This window comes from Tetrao urogallus, assembly GCF_951394365.1.
Source record: "Tetrao urogallus genome assembly, chromosome: 5".
NCBI lineage: Eukaryota > Metazoa > Chordata > Aves > Galliformes > Phasianidae > Tetrao > Tetrao urogallus.
In genome coordinates this window covers 40,964,749-40,985,946 of record NC_136818.1, presented here as the reverse complement: position 1 = coordinate 40,985,946, position 21,198 = coordinate 40,964,749, and the positions used below count along the sequence as shown (strand labels likewise).

Genomic DNA, 21,198 nt, shown 5'->3' with positions numbered 1-21,198 from the left:
TATTCTCTTGCTCTGTGCTGGAGAGGATTGAGGAATAAGCCATGTTGACTTTCTGAATTCCATTAAGACTTTAATTGTAAGTCTATGTATTTTTAAAGGAATAAACAAAATGGTAATGCTGACTGCAAACTTAGTTTTATTTATGTGCACAGATGAATATAAATGCAGTGCCTTTCAGGTACGCTGGCTGTGAGAAGCAGGGTTGTGGTTCTTTGCACATACAGCAACATGGAGCGGTGGTGCAGGCTGCTGCAGCTGCTGTCTGCCCATCTTTGTTTTCCCTCCCCTCACCAAGTGAGCTTTGATTCTATAAAGCCATTGAATGCACTTTCACCACCTTTTGCCTTAAGAGGAACAGCGTTACTAATTGTCTGCTGAATATTTGGTGGGGTTATGGGGTTTATCTTGCATCCCTCTTCTTCTCCTCCCTGTGTTTGCATCACTAGGTCATCTTCTGGCACTCTGAGCTGCAGGTTGCCTTCACTGGAGGACAAGTAATACATCCTACTCTTTGCAGCTGGGATGTAGGATGTGTTTGTGCAGAGTATTCCCAAGTTTCTCACTGTTGGAAGTTGATGCTTTAGTAAAAGTGTGTGGTAGCATCTCATGTTGTGGAAGCAAGTAGAAACCACTAGAGGCGATTTTATTTTTGTCTTCTGTTGTTCTTTATTCACTGGCTGGCAATATTGGAGCAGAACAGCAAGAGTGGGGAGCAAAGGGGAGCAAAAGTAATCAAGCTTTCTATTTCCAGTTTTTCTGCTGGTCATGGGAATTCTTTTAATGTTTTACTCCCAGTTTCTTTTTTTTTTTTTTTTTTAAATCAAGGCCTCTCTGTGCTTTGTCATGCATGGGCTGACACACCCCCTCTGTGATCAGGAGACTGAATTTACATCTGTTAAAAGTAAAACCTTCCTTTCCCCCAAAAAATAGGCAATGCAGCAACTTCCCTTTTTGAAGCAAGCGTTTGGCCTCAGCCTTCAATTTTGTGAGCTGGCAAAAATTGCTTTGACTCCTTTAGCTGGTGCCTGTTATTAGGTGGCATTTTTGTAGATCAAATTTCTACTTTGTAATAATGTTTAGATTTGTAGTTCTGGTTTCTCATTTAACTCCATACTGTTGCACATAATGGGGTAGGGGTTGTATTTTATGATTGCTGACACTGAAAGTTGCTTGCTACTGAAAGTTGAATATAAATGTTTTGCTTGAGGCTAGCTTAAAAAGAAAAAGAGCTTAAGAATGGCAGGTTTTGAAGGGAAGTTCAAAATGGCTGAAGTTTCTCTTGCTGGGTTGGTTTGCTTGTTGTTTGATTTTTACTTGCTTTCTGGTATCTAGCTGTCTTTCCCTCTGGTCAAATGGCTCTTATTCATTTGCTGCAGTTGCTTTTAAGATCTCCCTGTATCTTCTGTGCCCTGGCACTGAAGCAGGAGTGTACAAGTATTTCCTTGTAATGAAATGTGATGGGGAAAGGTGGAAGAGGAATCCAAGAAATGCTGCAAGAGCAGTTAAGTAGGATGTGACAGCTGTGTGTGTTAGCAAAGTGTGTGCCAAGATGCGACTCTTGTAGTTCACTGTTTATTAGACAGATTTTTAGACAAGATACAATCCTATTTCAGAGCAGCTAACGAACAACTGTGACAGCTACTTGATGCATCTTCTCCTATTTTAGGACAGTGCATACTGCTGGTTGGCCTCTCCTGTTGTGCTGAGGGCCAGTGCAAGTGTCTGCTACTGGAAGGCATTCCTGTGGTAACACGTTCTTCTTTCTTGACAGCATGCTCCGTCTTCGACTTCTTCCCATCGCAGCAGGGCTGGCAGCTGCTTCGCGGCGTTACCACGGGGCAGCACATCATCCCAGGGCCCGGGGTCGGCTTGTGGTGGCAGCTTTCATAGGGACAGCCGCAGTGACAGCGAGTGCCAGGCTCCTTTGGCAGAGGTAATGGTTTTCTGTTTCTTCCTAAGATCTCCTGCAGCTCTAGATCCTGTGGTAAGTACTTGCAGGTGTGTTTAAGATCTGCGGGAGGCTTTGTGAAGTGTTATTTCTTGTCCTGCCTCTGCTGCTTGGAAGATATGGAAAATGCTGCTGGTGGCCTCCTGGAGCTTCTCACTGTTCTGAGTAGTCAGAAATGAGAAAATCTCTAGTCTGAAGAATTCTGTGGCTGTGCTCAGCACACGCTGTTCCCCTTTGGTAGGGTCTGCTGCCAGGCTTATCCTGTGTGGTAGTGCTGCACATGCCTGTGGTGCTGTGCAAACAAACCAGCTGACTCAACTAGGCTAGGTGAAAACTCCCGGCTTCTAGGGGACCTGCCAACAACAAGCTTGGTCAGGGGATGCTACACTGGTTTGCTTTGTATTCTGCTGGTTGATGTAGTTAGAAAATGTAGCAGGGGAAGGGAAGGGGACAGTCCATCTTTCAGTGGTAAGGTAGCTGTGGGCAAGGTGTCTTTTTTAAGTGCCAGAACCTGAGTGTATGGTCTCACAAAGCTCAAATCTTGATTTTGTGACTGTGAAGAGAAAGGTGGTATCTGCCCTGTCTGTGATGACTCTCGCTGAACTCTGGGCTGTGCCCAGAGTATATCATAAATCCAGAAGGATTCCATTCTCTTGCATCGTGAAAGTGGTGTAGCACCAGACATGCCACTTGAGCTCAGGCTGCAGTTGAGGTGTGAAAGAGAAGTCCCTGCTCAAAACCCACCTTATCTTTGTTCCAGTATGGTACGGTTACTTATGGTACCTCTCTACTAGACTGTTTGGCTAGGAGGCTGTACTTTTAATATAATGGGAGGAAGGTGATGCTAATTGTTCTGACTACTACTAGTCTTGTCAATTATGATATTGCTTGCTAAAAGGATTTCTCAGATCAAGGAAGAACACTGATTCAGCAGTGTCATGCTCTGATTTACTAATTTGTGCTTGTGGAGTGCTGCTTTATCTGCAGGACCTGAATGCGTGGCCTTGCAGCATGGGAGAGGCTTAATTCCTCTGTGGCAATGGCCAAATTAACACACTTTTCAGTCAGTGGAGTGAGCACTTTTTCTGCTTAAAACATCTTCTGTGTGATTGTAAAGTAGGTAGGATGTTATGTCCTACATAAGGCTCTCCAAAGCCATTAAGTCCAAGAAGGCAAATTTCCCCCTAGTGAACAATAAGGAAGGCTGGTAACAGCAAGCAAGTAGAAGGCTGAGGAAGAACTTTTTTGCCCCAGTCTTCACTGGCAACTGCTCTTCACATATCTCTGTGGGGTGCAGCCCCCACTATCCCCACTATCAGTACAAGCTGGGAGATGTAAGGCAGAGCATGACCCTGCTGAAAAAGGACTGGGGATGCTGGTGGATGGAAGCTGGACATCAGCCAGCACTGTGCCCTCACAGCCCAGAAAGCCAACCATATCCTTGGCTGCATTCAGAGCAATGTGGCCAGCAGGGAGGTGATCTGCCCCTCTGCTCTGTGAGACCTTACCTGGAGTGCTGTGTCCAGATGGGGAATTCTCAGTGTAGGAGAGACATGGAACTGTTGGGGTGTGTCCAGAGAAGGGCCACAAACCTGATCCAAGAGATGGAAGACCTCTGTGTGAGGACAGGCTGAGAGCTGGGCCTGTGCAGCCTGGCGAAGAGAAGGCTCATAGGAGCCTGTCAGTATTGAAAGGGGCTGTAAGAAAGAAAAGAATAGTTTAGCAGGATCTTCTATGATAGGACAAGAAAAAATGGTTTCAAACCAGAACAGGAGATTTACAGAGGATATAAGGAAGAAATATATTACAATAAGGATGGTGAGGCACTGGCACAGGCTGCTTAGAGAGGTGGTGGTGCCCCAACCCTGGAAGCACCCAAGGTCAGGCTGGACAGGGCTCTGAGCTCCTGATGGAGCTGTGGTTATCCCCCTGTTCATTGCAGGGTGGGTTGGACCAGATGGCCTTTAAGGGTCCCTTACAACTCTAACAATTGTATGAACTCCCTCCTGCAGCAGATCTGCTTCTATTTTTTACAAACAGCAAATTGTTACATTTCATCAGGAAGATGCAGCTTCCTGAATGGAGCTGCTAATGGTATGCTGAGTGCTAGTCAGGTGTTATCTGCAGAAGTGATTTTTTAGCTCTTGGAGTACCCAGATACTTTTGAGACCTCTGGGTTCTGTCACCAGGTGTGACCTTGCTTAGCTGAGGGCACTGATAAGCATCAGATAAAGCAGACAGACTGCATCTTTGGAGCAGCGTGGCCTGTGATCTCCTAATTAATTTGGAGAAAGTAGCTTGCTGTGATTTTTTTTTTTTCCTTTTTTCTTTGCTCTTTGCTTTCTTTAAAAAAAATTTGCAAAACATTTGAAGATTTCTTTTCCTTTGTGCTATTCAGTAAATCTACAGTGTAATCGTAGAAGAGAAGTTTATCCAGGCTCGTGGTAATATATAATGACTTGACATACAACTGTTAAATAAGATGAGGAACAAAACTGATACTTGCATAAAATATTTTCTGCAACATCTGTAGGACTTTTAAACAGACTTTTAAATAAGCATTTTAGCTGTATCCAAATAAATGACAGATAAACTCCAAGTTTTCTTTGCATTTCAGAATACATAAATTAGGTGGCTAATAGAGTTTAAGTATTAATATAGGTGAGTACGAAGCATTCCCAATGACATTTTTGGTCATTACTGTAAGCAGCACTAAGTATAATGAATTAGTTATAGAGGTAAATACAATATGCATCCAGCTGGAGTGTGGGGATTAAATAAGGCAAATGTCACTGAAAATGTTGCTTGTATACTGCAGAGAAAACGGAAGTGTGCGTCTGTTTGAGTGCCCATATTTATGTTAGTGAATTATTTTGATTTATTAAATACTGGGAGCCAGGTTAAGGCTGTCTTTGTAACCAGTTCTGCTGGGGCAGTAGGTTTGCTGTACCAATCATACAGTGTTTGTTTTCCTTCAGCTGAGCAACTGCCCTTCTGTTGGTAGGGGAAACTTTGCTGTGCTGCACAGTTGGGTGCTGTGGGGTCCAGTGCTTCCCAAGTGTAGCTCTCCTAGCATCACAAAGATTTGATGTCCTTTTGGTGGGTGACACAGCTGGGATGCTTACTCTCTGAGTGAGGAAGGCACTAAGTGATACCCTTCTGCAGGCTGTCAGTGATGTTTTCTTTTAAGATGACACTTCTGTGGGATGTCTCACTCTTGTTGCTTTCCTTAATTTTTTTTTTTTAGAGTTAAAGCATGAAGATATAGACTAAATCAAGAAGCTGTTGAAAATGTTACGCTTCTTGGACTAGCTATGTAGGAGGATGCAGTATTAGAGGAAGAGTAGTAATGAACAGAGTTTGTAGTTCTTGTCCTCTGCATGGAGCTGTGTGTGAATGTCCTAATGCTGCTTGATTACCTTTTGAAAGGAGCACTGAATCTCTGACCCCTGCTTGTATAAAAAAAAAAACCCACAACTTGTTGATTCCTAACAGATTGTTTGTATTTCTGATGACAAGATAGCTTGCAAAAAAGGGACTAAGGTAGTGATGCCTGTATCTGAACTCACCCTTGCTGCTTAGCAGTATGAGGACACAGGATTTCTCAGGTGATTCTTCTGAATCTCACGTGTGGCCTGAAATAATACATTTTGGATGAATTGTGCAGGGTGTGCTCTGGGTGTCATCAGAAGCGAATGCTGGGATGAGCAAGCCCATCCAAGGGTAGAAGTCAAGAGTTGAGAAGGTGTACCTGAACCCCAGTGGCTGTGTAATGTGAGATGGGGCAGAATTCCTAAGTGTGGGGCTGGGTGGGTGTGTTGTTGGTCAGATCTGCACCTGCCCAGGTTCATGGCATGTGGCCCTCTGCATGTTATCCATTGTGATCCTTGGGCTTTCTGCTCTTGCAGAGGGAGCTCTTGCTGCCTTTGGTGGTATATATCATCTAAATAATTACACAGTACAAGTAGCTAATGCTGCTCAGTTCTGCAGTGGTGGAGTATGCTTTGCCAGTGCAAATAACAGGGCTTAGAAGACTAATGAAGTTTACTCTTTCTGACCAATAACTTAAACCCAAGGGATTTCCAATTGACAACAGAAGCAATTAAGTAGCTAGGTATTAGTATAATGAACTGAATTAATTGAAATAAATCTCGGTGCAGTCATTGGCTGATCTGAATAAGGCATTAATATATGGATGGGAACTACTGAACCTTAGCTTGCAGCAAGCTTAACGATTGCAAGAAAGTATTACCAATAGCCTTGTAAAACTTTTATTCTTTGTGCTTCCAAATACCAGGTCAGTACTAACTGGCCACTGTTATCTTGATAGCACACAACATCTTGGCTCAGTCTGTGAGCAGCTGGAAGACCTTACATTGGGGTTTTGGTGCTAAAGCTTTGTCAGTACGGTCAACCCAGTGCTGAATGACATGGGTGAGCAGAGGTAGCTCTGGGGGTGCAGAAGGATCTCTGCAAGAAGTGTTGCTGGGGCTGTTCCTGATTGAATACAGCTGTGCTGTATTTCTTATCCTCTGCAAGTATGTTAGTGCTGGGGGCAAGGTCCTTTTCTTTCCCTGGAACTCTAGTAATGGGTTTCTTTACTACCAGCATGTTTGTCTGACACATTCTTTCGTTTTTATTCTTTGCTTGTTCTGTTTCTTGCCCCATCCTCTGTGTAAGTTAAAGCAATTAAGTGTGAGGTACCTGCCTCCCAGCTGTCTTGGTATATCTTCATTCTGCTACAAGTTCTTGTTTTTCAGTCTCTGTTCCTCGTTGGCAAGCTGAGCTGTTCAGGTGCTGGCTGCCATCTCTACTGAAATAGGCTGAGAATTGGTTTCAACTTTATCCTCCCTCCCTTCACCTTTTTCTCCTTGGGCTATGCAGTATCAATTTTCTAGTTGTTTCCCCAGAATGTGGTCTGTAGGGGACACCCTTTCTTTGTTGCTTTCCTTGATATGTTAACCTTCACAACTCCTTGTCTTCCTTGTGTGGCTTTTCCCTCAATGCTTCTGGAATTAATTTTGAAGCTTAGATCATCCCTTAGCAAACTGTTTAAGAATGCATTACTTTTTTTCCAGTGGAGTCTTAGGAGTTTTAGAGTAATTTGCTTAGAATACATTTTTAATAAAAAAAAAAATTGCTGGAAATACATTATGCCAGCTGGAAGTGACTTTATGCTTTAGCAAAACAAAGCATTTCATATAAATCATAGTCAGGAGGAGAGAGACCTGCTTTGTAGCTGCAGCTGCCTCAGGTACCACTTGACCTGATGCAGGAGAGAGAAGGTGTAAAATCTGTAGGTGCTACCCTCTTTATGCTATTTTTAAGAGCTCTGCTCCATCTTTAACTCTCACAGTGACAAATGACAGCCCTAAGGGACTCTCCTTGGGATTGCTGCACTGAGGGATTTTCTCTGAAGCTTGAAAGTGCATTGATCTATGAGCGGTGTCTTGAAAGAGCACTGTGTCCTTTCGGGTGGCTTTTGGCTTCATTATTTTTACCCATGAGCATTGGTGCAAGGAAAGAATCTGATGCCAGGAAATGAGCCCAAGTGAGCGAATTAGGAAAACATCTGAACTACGCTGCGGGGAGTGACCCCAGCTGAACTGTGCAAAGGTGTAGTCCTAAACTTGCAGAGCCGTGCAGTTGGATGGCTGTGTGTCTGTAATATCGTATTTAAATGTGGCACAGCAAATCAAATCTGTGATTTGTGCAGGGAAGCCTGCTGGCAATGCAAGAAGGAATATGTCTTGAGACTGCTGCTTCTCCAAGGCGACGCTTAGAGTTCTTTCTCATTACACAGACAGGCATTGTTGGAACCGTAGATCTCTCATGTCGATTAAGTTGCCCTTTTTACTCTTTCTTTAAAAACAATGTGGGTGCCCTCTGGTGGCAGAGTTCCCAGCTGCCTTTCCTTTAAACTGAATAACTGTTGGCATCCACTCACCTTGTCTGCATCCCGTGGAGTGTCCTGTTGTCCTCCAGCACTTATCTGGAAAGCAGTGTCTCTTCAGGAAACAAAGCAGTTTAGGAGCACAACGAAGGGAATGATTTTCTGGCTCAGTAGAGGAAGCACAAACTGTGAGATTTAGGATTAATACAGTGCAAGTACCATCCAGCTTTAATTCCTGATGTGGAAATAGTGTCAATTCTCTAAGCTTTAGGGTCCAGTCTTGTCACTGCTGTCACCTTTTCCAAGCCGTTCAGCCTCTTCCACCTCCTGATGATCCCAGCTGCTCTCTGGACTTTGAAGACTGAGTCTGTGGGGAGGGAGGCTGAAATCATCGGTACTACTGTGAACACCTCACAAGCTGGAGAGCCAGCAGTGGGCCCAGATGTGACATTCTTTGGGCTTCCAGATGTGACAACTGCATGACCTGAAATTTGTTCTCCTGTCTCTGGCTGCCCTCCTGTGATCTTCCCTTGCTGTCTGAAGACCAAGAGAAGCCTGAAGCAACCTCATTTCCCTCAGAAGGGATCTCAAATCTTTATTTCTTTGCCAATAAGTCAGACTGCAGAGTCTTTTAAGTATCAAAAGCAATAACATCTTTGCTGCATTTAAATAACTCCATCTTGCATTAAAGTCATCCATCAGATTCTTGGAACATTTTTTTTTCACTTTCTTCCCCACTGCTTTGCTGAAGTTAGTCTTCATTTCTAAACTCTCTTAAATAAGTTCAGCACTCAGGCAACACCACTTACCTTAGCTCTGTATTTGCTCTCCTGTTCTCATGTCCTCCTAATGGAAATGAAGATGGATTGAAAAGCAGGATCATGAAGACAAGTGCTGCGTGTTGGGTGCCTATAAAGTGCTCTGGTGTGGAAATGTGCCTTTCTCAGTGCATGTGAGTGGGCTCACCAATTTCTTCTTGCTTTGTAGGACTGAGCTTGTAGCTGGCAGAATAAAACCAGATGCTGCAGTGATTAATGTTGTAGTACATTTTCACTTCATGGCTTGTAGCACAGATGTTGATGAGAATTCATGTCAATTGTCAACATGTCAACAACCAGAAGACTGGGTGCTTGCCTAAGATTTCTTAACAGTGGTTAATTATCAGTATGGGCTCATTAAGCTTGATGAAAAATAGTGGTCTTTGGATCAATAGACTTATGTTGATATTTTACATTATTCAAGAAACCTGATTTGTCTGTCTTTAGAGAAACTAAATACTGTCAAGAAACTCAGCAAGTAAATACTGAAAGTCACTGATCACATCAGTATTTTAAGTGTATATTTGGTGTATGTAATGTGACTGCTAAATGAGTAGTGCTGCCATGCAAATAAAGCATGTGATTGCTGGAGGTGAGAATAGACCTAATGCAGACAGCTTCCCTGAAGTACTGAACAGGAGCAGTGTGTAACATTGAGCCTTGATGTGAGATTCCTGTACTTACACATGTTCTAGGGCATATGAAACCAGCCTTGTGGACATGTCTGTTGTTGTTCCCAGACATTCCCCTTGCTCTTTGGCTGTCTTCATGGGTGTTGTGTGCTGGCTTGTGTTCAGCTTGCAGAGCAAGCAAAACTGAAGCTGTCAGTCTCTGCTGATGGATGGCAAGGCACTCAATGACTTTGTCCTTGAGATCATTAGTAGAAGATGGCACAAGGCCAGGAATTTACCCTTATCAGAGCTGGGGAGAAGCTCACCCACTCAATGATCAAATGTTTGTGTATAGATATGTTATTCACCTCTTTTTAATCTATTGAATGTGCAATGTTGATTTTTTTTTTTTTTTTTTTTGTCTGGCTTATTCATCACAGTATCATTTAATAGTAAATGAAATGTACATGGGAACTTGGATTTATTACAGCAATGCTGGTAATCTCATCAAGAAATGACATCTGTTTAGCGTAAAACTTGCTTTCTATAAACCCTTGTCACTATATTCTTTACAGTCCTGTAACTAAAAAGCCTAATTAACAAATCTGTCATTGCACCCACTGCCCTGTTGGTCTTTTCAAATATGATTAACACCAAGTTAAAGCTTATTGAGTATCCATGACAGCCAGGAACAAGGTCTTGGCCTGCTCTTAATAAAACTAAGCCTCAGGTTCTTGTAGGAAGGTAGAAATACATGCCTACAGTGCTGCTCTGTAAGGTCAATCTTAGCCCCATTTAAGTGGAGAAAGTCTGCTCTCCTGAGAATGTCAGGATACAGAGAATGTAAGCCATGATGTTTCAAAGTGAACACTTGCTGTTTTCATAGATCTGTCACTTCCAGTTATACAGTAAACAATCTTCATTTATTACATGCTCCTGTTGTTCTTGACAACTTTGACAGTAAAAAGATATATTCTGTTGGGCATTATCCCCTGCTTGGATGTTTGTGCCCCTTACCAGTTATGTACAGTACTTAGCTTTTGATTTATACTAAGTATGTCTAACATTGTTGTCTTGTCCTTCCTGTTTTTTGTTACCTTGTTTCTACAGCGTTTGCTTTCAAAGTTAAGTTGTAATTTTTGTGTCCTTCTCATCCTTGAGTGTAAGCTTTAAACATCCCATAAAACTGTTTTCAGCAGTTGATAATTGTATTCTTAGGCTGTGATCTGGCTCAACTTTCAGCCTGAAGAAGCCGGGCTCATATTGCCTTAAGTGTGTTCTGTCCTTATGTGGGGCCCCTTAAAAAGTCTGTGGGAATTGGAGAATGCTTTGCCTTCCTTACTCTCCAACATAAGATACTCTTATTTCTTGAAAGCAACATCTGCTGTCTGACAGCTGTGATCTGTGGTGAGCTTGCTGTCTTTTGGGAGGACCAGGAGTGGAGGATGGAATGCCAGCTCTGATCTGGGTTCCTGTGCTTCTTGCAGTCTCCACCCACCTTGCAGCTTTATAAGATTACCTGGCCCTCTTGACCATGCTGTCTGAATGCCCAGGGACAGGCTCAAGGGGAGTTGCAGCACTGAGTGAAAGCAGCTGTAATATTTGGGAAGGAGCTGTTGAGCTTGTTGATGTTTAAAGTACAGTTTGGATAAAGAGAGGCTTAGGTGAGCAGTACACCAGAGAGGTGCAGAACACAGGCTTGTGGCTTCAGGCTTGTTTTTTTTCCTGTGTCAGATGTAGTTGAGCTGTGGCCATGTGCATCAGTCAGCTGCAACCCAGGGGTACCTTCCTGTCTGCTACTTGGTGAGCTCTGCTTGGAAACATAAGCAGTGTTTCCTGGCTTAAGAACTTACGGTGCAGAGATTTACAGTTCATAAGGGTAACATCAGCGGGATGCCTCCAGTGTGTCAGTAGGGTTGGCAACCTTTTCCAAAGTAATTATTTTCCTCTGCAGGCTGGTGGGAAGATGTCTCTGAGGAGTGGCACATTATCCTGCATGAGCTGAGTTAGCTGGTAAGAGTGACCTAAAACAGTTCAGGTTCACCTTCTTCACAGCAGTCTCCTTCAGAGGGGGCTCTAGAGGAGGTACTCGCACTCTGGCCTGTCCATCTGCATTACATGTTGGTGCCAGCCCCCAGAGTAAAGGGAGTGGGAGGGAGTGTGTGCTGTCAGCCTGTTTGCTGCCAAGACAAGGCTGGGTGCCTCCAGCCTGGTCCTGAAAGGCAGCTGTCTTGCCTATTTATAGCAATTTACTGGTGAACGAACAGCAGAGATGGAGTAAATGCTATCCCACAGCTGATTCTACTGCTTCCCTCTCCTCACTTTACACAGGTTGTGCGTGCATGTATGTAAACACGTGCTTTTCCCTTTTTCTCTAGCGTACAAATCTCTAACCTCATGGTGTCCCAAAGCACATCTGCTGCTCGTCCTGTCCTTAGCAGACCAACAAACCCTGCAGCAGCTGTTTTATACATATTGCAGTTATCTCGTCTTCCTTTTTTTTTTTTTTTTTTTTTTTAATAGCAACCTGATGACTTTAGGTCAAGTTTTCCCATGCTGTTCTGGGCTCTTAACTATTTCTGCTGCTCTCTAGGTTTCATCCAGCCTTTCTTTGAATGCCCCTTCAGTGGCTGTGAATGGGCCCTCAGCAGGGATGTGCCTGGTGCTGGCTGGGGTGGAAGGAAGGGTGTGCATGTCTCACAGACTGTGCTGCTGTTTCCTTATACTCTTGGATCTATTTTGGGCTATGGCTGGTGTCCAAGAGCCATCTCCTCAATCTAATTATTAGTTTCTGGAGCCTGTCTTAATATTGTCATGTTTTCATTACAGTTCTGGCCACAAATTAGTTGTGTTGACTTGTGTTAATATTAAATGCTTTGGAAAATAAGGGAGTAAAAAAGTAAAAAGTTCTGTGGGAAAGAAAGTCCTGAAAAACTGGGCTTTGATATTCATCATTTTAGGTTAGTATCGTACTAATCATTGGTTGTGGTGGAGCTGAAGATGAGACAGCTTCTCACTTAGTCTCTCCATTATTGAAGGATGTGTATTTTTGTCTCTTGTATCCAAACCAGACAAAGCTTGCTCTTGCATTTCATTATGAAAGCCTGGAGTGGCTTTGAACCTCACAGAGATGTCTCCAGATAGGATGTTTGTATGCGAGGAGTACTGTGGCTCTGTTCTACTGAAGAGTGCATCTGTCAGGCAGGATTCATCTCCCCTGCTTCTGGTTCTGTGGCAAGGTCTTTGCTGACACCTGAATGCCCAAGTTAGTTAGATTCCGTGTTTCCTTCTGAGCCTACTTAATATCTGGTAGCTGAATACTCGTGTGCTGCTTTTGGGATTAGAATAACTGAGCACTGTTGTCTCTGGCACAATACTTTGTTATTTCAAAATACTTTTGTTTGATTTATCTAGAAACTCTGGAAAAGCTCTTCAAAAGGAGGGATTGTAACTTCTTTAAATGGGAAGGCTGCAACTGGAGCCTTTTTCCAGTCCCTGGTACAAATTTCAGGATCCTTCTTGGATGTAGATCCTATGGTTGCGTGTTTGGCTTTCTTGAAGAATGATTTGCAGAGCTAGCACTGAGTAAACCCACTGTGGTAACTAAGGATCTTCCCTTGATGCAGATGAATGCTGTCTTAAGCTTGATTGTTGGCTTTCTCTAAGAGTTAAGAGAGTACTAGGTAGGTGAGAAATACTTTTTTCCTTCAAATTTGTTCAGCAGGGAGGAAAAACCCTAAGGAGACCAGAAGGTTCCAAGCCTGGCAGCTTGCATCCAGGACAAGCAGGCTAAGTGGAAGAAGATTGGCATCTTGGTGTGCAGTGAAGTGGGTCTTGATCACTTTTGTCCCCACTTTGTGTAGAAGTTGTAGCAGCAGGCCTGCTCTTGCTGATTTTGAAGAGCTGGCATGCTGACTTGAGCAGGGGAATGGAAACAAGGTTACGACTGGCAAGTGGCTGTGCCCAAAAGCGGCTGCGGAGTCTTGGTGGCAGTGTAGTAAGGTGTGGTTCTGGAACCAAGGGATTCTTTTGCCTGTGCTGGTGTCTGCGCTGAAGACTGAATGAATACAAGTCTATGGGGCCAGATGGCGTGCATCCCAGGGTCCTGAAGGAGCTGGCTGAGGTGGTTGCCGAGCCGCTCTCCACCATATTTGAGAAGTCGTGGCTGTCAGGTGAGGTCCCGGACGACTGGAGGAAGGGTCACGTCACTCCCATATACAAGAAGGGGAGCAGGGAGGACCTGGGGAACTACAGGCCGGTGAGTCTCACCTCCGTGCCTGGGAAGATCATGGAACAGATCCTCCTGGACAACATGCTCAATCACATAAAGAATGAGCATGTGATCCGAGACAGCCAGCACAGCTTCACCAAAGGAAGGTCATGCCTAACTAATCTTGTGGCCTTCTATGATGGAGTGACGGCATTGGTGGACAAAGGGAAGGCAACCGATGTCATTTTCCTGGACCTGAGCTAGGCCTTTGACATGGTCCCCCACCACATCCTCATCTCCAAATTGGAGGGAATGTGGATTTGATGGGTGGACGACCCGATGGATAAGCAATTGGTTGAAAGGCCGCAGACAGAGGGTGGTGGTCAATGGCTCTATGTCCAAGTGGAGGCCGGTAACAAGTGGTGTCCCCCAAGGGTCTGTCTTGGGACCGGTGCTCTTTAACATCTTTATCAATGACATCGATGAGGGAATTGAGTGCGCCCTCAGCAAGTTTGCTGATGACACCAAGCTGAGTGGTGCGGTTGATACAGTGGAAGGAAGGGATGCCATTCAGAGGGACCTCGACAGGCTGGAAAGCCGGGCTCGGGTGAACCTAATGAGGTTCAACACGGCAAAGTGCAAGGTTTTGCATTTGGGCCGGAAGAACCCCAGGCACCTGTACAGGCTGGGAGGAGTGGTCCTTGAGAGCAGCTCGGCAGAGAAGGACCTGGGGGTCCTGATGGACGAGAGACTTAACATGAGCCAGCAGTGCGCTCTGGCAGCCCGAAAGGCAAATGGGATCCTGGGCTCCATCAGGAGAGGGGTGGTCAGCAGGGACAGGGAGGTGATTGTCCCTCTCTACTCGGCTCTTGTGAGGCCCCATCTGGAGTACTGCGTCCAGGTGTGGAGCCCTCAGTACAAGAAAGACATGGAGATTTTGGAAAGGGTCCAGAGGAGGGCGACTAAGATGATCAGGGGGCTGGAACACCTCCCCTATGAGGAGACGCTGAGGGAGTTGGGCTTGTTCAGCCTGGAGAAGAAAAGGCTGCGGGGCGACCTCATTGCAGCCTATCAATACCTGAAGGGAACCTACACCCAGGAGGGGAGTAAACTCTTCAAAAGGGCTGACAATAGCAGGACTAGGGGAAATGGATCCAAGTTGAAGGAGGGAAGATTTAGGTTGGATGTTAGGGGGAAGTTCTTTACAAGGAGAGTGGTTAGGCCCTGGAATGGGCTGCCCAGGGAGGTTGTGGATGCCCCGTCCTTGGACGTGTTCAAGGCCAGGTTGGACGGGGTCCTGGGCAACCTGATCTAAATGTGTATGTTTGGTGGCCCTGCTAGGCAGGGGGGTTGGAACTACATGATCCTTGAGGTCCCTTCCAATCCGGGTGATTCTGTGATTCTGCGCTGAAGAACTCCTTTATATGGATGCAGAATGGTTGTTGCAGGTGATGGAAGCCAAGATTTGAAATGGAGGGGGATTGTGCAGGATATGAAATACCTCACTGTAGGTGTACGTGGGGAGCAGATCCTTATTTGGTGAGTAGTTTTGACTGTGGCCTGGAGGCAAGGAATAACAGATACTGTTTGCAACTGTGCTTGTGAAGTAGGCAATGAATTCTGCTTTTATTCTCATATTTCATCTTGCATGTATGGTGAGAAGGTGATCCATCTGTAGAGGAGAGTTAATTACTGAGATAAACTAGAAGGGGGGAGGGAGGATGGGGAGCCTACTGTGTTTGAAGAGCCTATGTCTGCATCACAGTAGCCAACTAGCTTGACAGCAAGATGGATTGAAGGAACGCGTAGGTTTTGCTGAAAATGTTTGATTTGTAAGTTTTATTTATCCCTTCCCTGCTTTGCTGTCAGTCAAGTGTTACAACAGCAAATCTTCCTGAGACAGCTCTCCTCTGGCATGTTTAATATGGAGTAGCTTAGCTGTATATACAAGCAATCATTTTTTACTGCTTTTTTGTCCCCAGGTCCTTGTCCCAAGGGATTCTCTTTGAGCTGCCTGGGGCTGATGTCCTGCCTGCAGAGAAGGGCTTTCCTTGTTAGCACTGCTGCTGGAGTCTCAGCTGGAGCCAGCTGTGCATTGGCCAGAATGAAACAGTGTGTGCTCACTGGTTTGCTCCCCACATTGTCCAACTGCTGTGCAGTTGGAACCAGATGTGGTTCAGTGGAAGTCTTAAAGATGGTGATACTTAAAGCCTCAGGACCTTTTCAGGAAGCATAGGCTGGCACGTTACTCTCCTTTTTGTGCAAAGAGGCTTCATTAGTACACTTCTTCACCAAGCTCTTGTGTGTTTTATATTAAATAAAGCTATCCCAGTGTTATATTTGATGTATTCTCTCTCACTTCAGAACTAGAATTCTCTGAACTGCTTTACCCAGCTGTAAGATAGTGGGCTGTTGTGTTCAAAGCAGTGCTGGGCACTTGGTGGCAGCTGTTGGAGTGCTTTTGGTAGTCTGCTGCAGTAGTTACCACAATATGAACAAAAATTAGCTTGCGTTCATAGTGATCCTCTCTGTTCTGAAGCACGCTCTTTGGGAGCTTGTTCTATAAAGTTGTTAGTTTTCCATGGGTAAGTTTTTCCCATGGCAGAAGTTTGGGATTTGTTTGGCCCTTAGAAATTAATGCTATACTATAACTTGGTGAATTATTGAATGTTAGTAAGGAGAGAGTTGTTTACCTTCATAGCATCTAAATTAATTGAAGGAGAACCTGCTTTGTTTCTTTTTGGAATGTGACCTGCTGAGGTTGTTGCAAAGCTCTGTGTTGCTGGAGAGGTGTATACACTTCTATCTATTTTGCATTCTGTGTCTATTTGTTGGGAAGCTGGTAGGATGAAACAAGCAGAGCCTTTTGCTTGAAGCTTGAGATTCCAAAATCCTGTTTAGCTTTTGTTTTCCTCAAAAGGCAGCTTTTTTTTTTTTTTTTTTTTTTTTTTTGAACCAAGTCATGCTGCTGTAAATAATCATGTTTGTGGTTGCAGGGAGCACAAAGCACCAGTCTTCCTTTGCTGGCTGCTGTCTAATGAGCAGCACCCAGCTGTGTGTGAGCCCTGTATGTGTGATTAGTCCAAAGTAAATCCCCAGGAACACAGAAGTAATGGTACCTTAGCTGGAGTTGCAGGCAGGCTGGGATGGCTGCCCAAGCTGTTAGAGTCCTCAGAAAGGGTAAGTTTAACCAAACTGTTAGCTACAAAGTTTGTGATAAGTTAATGTATGTGTAGTGATTGTATCCCTATTGATGGTTGATGTGGTCCGAGCTCTGGTTATTAACTGCCTTACAGATAAGGTGTAGGAAAGATGTGGCCTTGTCTGGTTTGTGAGTGGATCGTGTTTCTGTTTAACCACGCTGTTAGCTGGTTGTTCTGCATGTTGCTTGGACAGTGAGACTTTGAGTAGTGCCTTGGCTACAGAAAGGGCTGCTGATGATCTTGTCTGACACTAGAGAGGGTCCTTTCTTTGTCCTGTCCATAGAGAGCCTCTAGTGTGAAGATAAGTAACTCCAGTTTTTGTTGTTGCAGATCCCAAAATATTGGGATTTAGAGGAGTTGGTAGAAGAGAGAAATAAAAAAGCTGTTGACTGTTGGAGATTAAAAAAAAAAAAAAAAAAAGCATCAGCTGTGCTGAAATGGAGATCCTGTTCTTTCTGAATCCTTCAGTTTTTTTGGGAAAGTGGTGGAATTTAGGGCTAGAGGAATAACGCTGTGCTCTTCCCAATTGTCTTCTCATTAACTTTCTGAACTGCGTTTTCTTTTTGCTCACTGCAGGGCCTATGCAGAAGACTCTGTGAACCGTGGCTCAAGGGCAGAGCCAGGTGGGAAAGTGAAGCACCAGGAGGAGGGGGAGAGCGATGAGGGCGGGAAGGCCGTGGCATCGGGCAGTGAGCAGTCTCAGCCAGAAGGGAAGAAGAAGAAGTGTTCTGGCTTCAGGGATCGTAAGGTGAGAAACTTGGTTATGTTATACCTGCAGCAATTGCATGGCAGTGGAAAAACGGGGTGAACTTGTAGAACACTTTATTCATCTTTAATATAGCACTGACTGACATTCAGGCTTTTGGGCTGTGCTTGTCTTTGTTTTCTAAAATGGCTGTTGTATTTTGGGAACCTCCTTTCTTCACATGATACCTTTGAGTTTCTTGAAATTTAAACCTGCCTTTTTGGGAAGTACATCTTACAGAGCCTCTGAATCTCAGCACCCCTTTGCTTCCCTCCTGTTGGATGTCTGAGGGATGGCTCTCTGCTTCATAGCTGCTGGGGTGGTGAATGCAGAATAGAGAACCAGTGAATGGCTTTAAACCTACAAGCATCCCGTTTGTCTGCTGTGCCTATTTAATTTTTGTATGAGATGTGCTCTTAAGAGGAGAAACGTTTGAGTAATGAGTTGTATCGTCAGCTTGTGACCTGCTTTTGCTGGTGGGTAATCCCAAGAGCTTTGCGTTGTTCAGAAGTGTCTGCCTGGTTTGGTGCTATCTGTAAGCATCCTGTTATTACAGGATGTACAATTTGGCCTGATGGAATGTCCTGTAACTGAGAGTTGGCAGGCTGCAGTATTTTATTTTTTAAGCCTGTCTGGATGTCAGTTTTATTGGGCTATGTTTGATGATTTAATATCTCTGCAGTGCCAAAGAGGACAATGGGAGTATATGCTTTTCACAATTCCTTCTCTGTATAATTTGTTTCTGGTGATTATTTTAAGTCCTTACCCTGGAGGCTGCATCACATTGTGTTAAATTGTGGATAGTCATAGTTTAACAGCTTTTCATAAAAAAGAACAAACAAGCAAAAACCAGAAAAAGCAGACAACAACCAAAAAAAGCGCGATAACTTTTGTTTGAGGCTGCTGAATCTTATTCTCTTCTTGATTAGATTACACAAGTTTTGGTTGCCATGTGATGTTTGGCACTGTGAACTTTCCCTGTTGTGACATTCTGGTCTGAATTTATGTTGCAAGGTACTGCATGGAGGTTTTCAGAATTGTCCAGGGAATATGAATTCCCAGCTCCTCTTATTATTTTTTCTTGTCAATTCATGGTCAGGTAGCTTGACAGCCTCAGCAGAGGCTTCACTTGTGCCAGTACCACTCAAGAAAAGTAGATTATTTCTTCACTGTGGGCAGATGGAGGCAGGTTGCAAAGAGCAGAAATGTGGTTCACCTTCACACATGCTTTTATTTTTCAGAAAGAACACATCTTAATATAGTGAGTGTAGTGATTGAGCCCTCTTATGTGGTTTGTTGCTTTGGCTGAAGAAGCCGGGGAACGCTCTCTTGCAAGCTAGGGCTTTCAGTGAGTTGTTAGGAGACAGTGCCCATGCTGAGCAGCTCCTTCCTTCCCATAATAGGCAGGAGGAATGTGGCTGTGCTTCCAAGTAAGACAGGAGCCAGGCATGGAGGGTTCCAAAGGGGTATGTTGGGAACAGCGTGCAGCCTGCTTGACTTGGGAGCAGCAGCTTCAGTGGGAAGAGTACAGATTAAAACAGATCTCACAATCTTTCAAATGCAGGCCCTTTTCTCTCCAGCCTGAAAACCAGGTGTACCTTTTCTGAACCAAGTGCTGGTCTTGCTTCTGCTTCATTAAATGCACGATGGGAACAGTGGCCTCCCAGGCACTGCGCTCTGTGGCTGAGCAGACCCAGTGGGGGTGGGTGCTTGGTGCTGGAGCAGTGAGTCAGTCTGTCTGGGTGTTCTGATGGCAGAGGAAGGTGTGCCCAGCTCCTGACTCACACAGGGCTGTTCCCAGGGCATCCTGCTCCGCATCAGTTGGGTGTAGTGCCCAGGAAACGCCTGGCTCTTCTGTATGTTCAGTAAAACAAAAAGCAAAAGTGCAATAAAAAATTTCCCAGCTTTTCATGTAATTAATTGAAAACAGCGTGGGAGTTTTCCTTGAGAAAAATGCTTTCAATTAAGCTTAATTTTCAACGCTTGTTTCTTATCCCAGTGTTGTTTCTAATGAAGCTGATCAGCGGTGAAATAATAGATGAGAAATGACACTGCTGTTTTGGACAGAGATTCAGTGAGGAGGAAACTGCAATACAAATCTTTGGGTGTAGGGCTGGTGTGACTCGTCCAGAGCATGTGCCATTGTGGTGTGTGCTGTGTGGGGCAGAAAAGGAAAAGGTGGTTTAAGGGCTTTCATCGTTCAGAGGTTAACAAGCAGGTTGTGCATCACACAAGCAGGTTGATTTATTATTTGTTAGAGATCTTCCATGCTTTATGGAGATTTGTGTACAGCAGTTGCTGGGTCCAGCAGGTATGCTGCCTCGGGAGCAGTAATTCTGCTGAGACTTGGTGTGTGTTACAGCAGGAAACTCCATGAGAACAAACAATAATTAATCTACCTTGTTAGTGTGCCTGGGGTGTGCAATGAAGCTGGACTGCCAGAGATCCTTTTCTCTGTAGTCAGGGAGGCCTCAGTGATGCTCTGGAAGTGAATAGAGATGTTAATTTAGAGCTTTATTTTTGTGTCTGTGTGGGATTTTTTTTTCCTTTTAACCCAAGGCTTAGCATAAACATGACAGTCTCAACAGCAGCTTCAGTTTTGTAAAGCAATAGGGATCACTAGCTCATCTGTCTTCTCTGTGCTCTTTAAAGAAATGCCAAAGAGGGACATTTCCTTTCTAGCTGCATACTGTCTGGGGGCCCCTTGCTGCAGGAGACTGAAGTTCTCTGGGGATGAGTCTACCATTTTTGGCTGGTCTCCACTGCATCCAGGGCTAGTACAGTGGGTTGCTCAGAGAGGTGGTAGTGCCCCATCCCTCTAGAAACCCAAGGTGAGGCTGGACAGAGCCTGCTGGAACTGTAGGTGTCTCTGTTCATTGCAGGGGGGTTGGACTAAATGGCCTTTAAAGGTCCCTTGCAACTCGAACAGTTCTGTGGTTCTATGGAACAGGGGAAGGAAGCTTATATGGATGTGTACTTTGCCAGGAGTGTACCTGGAATATTTTGGCAAGAGGGCTGTGGGAAGAGGCTTGAATAGGATAATTTTGTCAAGATTGTTTAGAATTAGTGTAAAAACCTCACAAACAGGGTGTGTGCATACATAAATGCTCTTTCTCTCCTTTGGAAAGGAAAAACACACCTAATATGTCATAGGCAGGGCATCCTTGTTAATGCTTGCTTTCTGCTTTCCAGAATCTTGAATAAGGGAGCTGTTCCCCTTTGCCAGATCACAGCCACTCCTTTCTGGAGCTGCCTTTGTGATCAGCCCAGCCCTGTGGTCAGAGGTTGTACAGCATACTGGTTAGTTTTTGCCAGTTAGTGAGATCATGTGTCTGCAGTGAGGTGATGGGGAGTTCAGTGTAGGCAGCAGGGTTGGTGTATTGCTGCATTTGCTCATTTCTCTGGGAAGTGTAGGGAAGAAGTGATTGCAGTTGTGATGAGAACAGCTTGTTGGATGCTAAACAGATGTGTTAGAAGGACACTTTTTGATCCAGATTGAGTTATTCAAAGTCATTCTTTGTATGTTTTCAGGAAGACGTGCCATTAGAAAACCCTTACACTTGCTTCTTTGCTGTCTGATACTCTGGCTGAATCCAAAACAAGATGGTCAGCTCTCCACCTGCTGCATTCTTGTGTTCAGGGATGTTCAGCAGCTCATTTGAAGGAGTGGAATCTTCTCTGCTCTCAAGCTGTGTGTTCATAACTGTATCCTCATGAGTGCCTGGGAGTCAGCTGGGGAAGCTTTGCCTTCTGCAGTATGTGACAGTGGA

The 21,198-nt window shown here is 44.5% G+C and overlaps 1 protein-coding gene across 2 annotated transcripts in view; it reads left to right on the top strand.

The window, feature by feature from the left end:
* Positions 1 to 1,772: 1,772 nt before the first annotated feature.
* MICU1 (mitochondrial calcium uptake 1) overlaps positions 1,773 to 21,198 on the top strand; it is a gene marked incomplete at both ends in the record, with an annotated part of 79,715 nt that continues 60,289 nt past the window's right edge. For both annotated transcript variants that reach the window (XM_079535318.1, XM_079535317.1), the window contains 2 exons: positions 1,773 to 1,933; positions 17,260 to 17,431. In XM_079535318.1, the coding sequence (XP_079391444.1) occupies positions 1,773 to 1,933; positions 17,260 to 17,431 (333 nt within the window). The remainder of the gene's footprint in view (positions 1,934 to 17,259; positions 17,432 to 21,198) is intronic.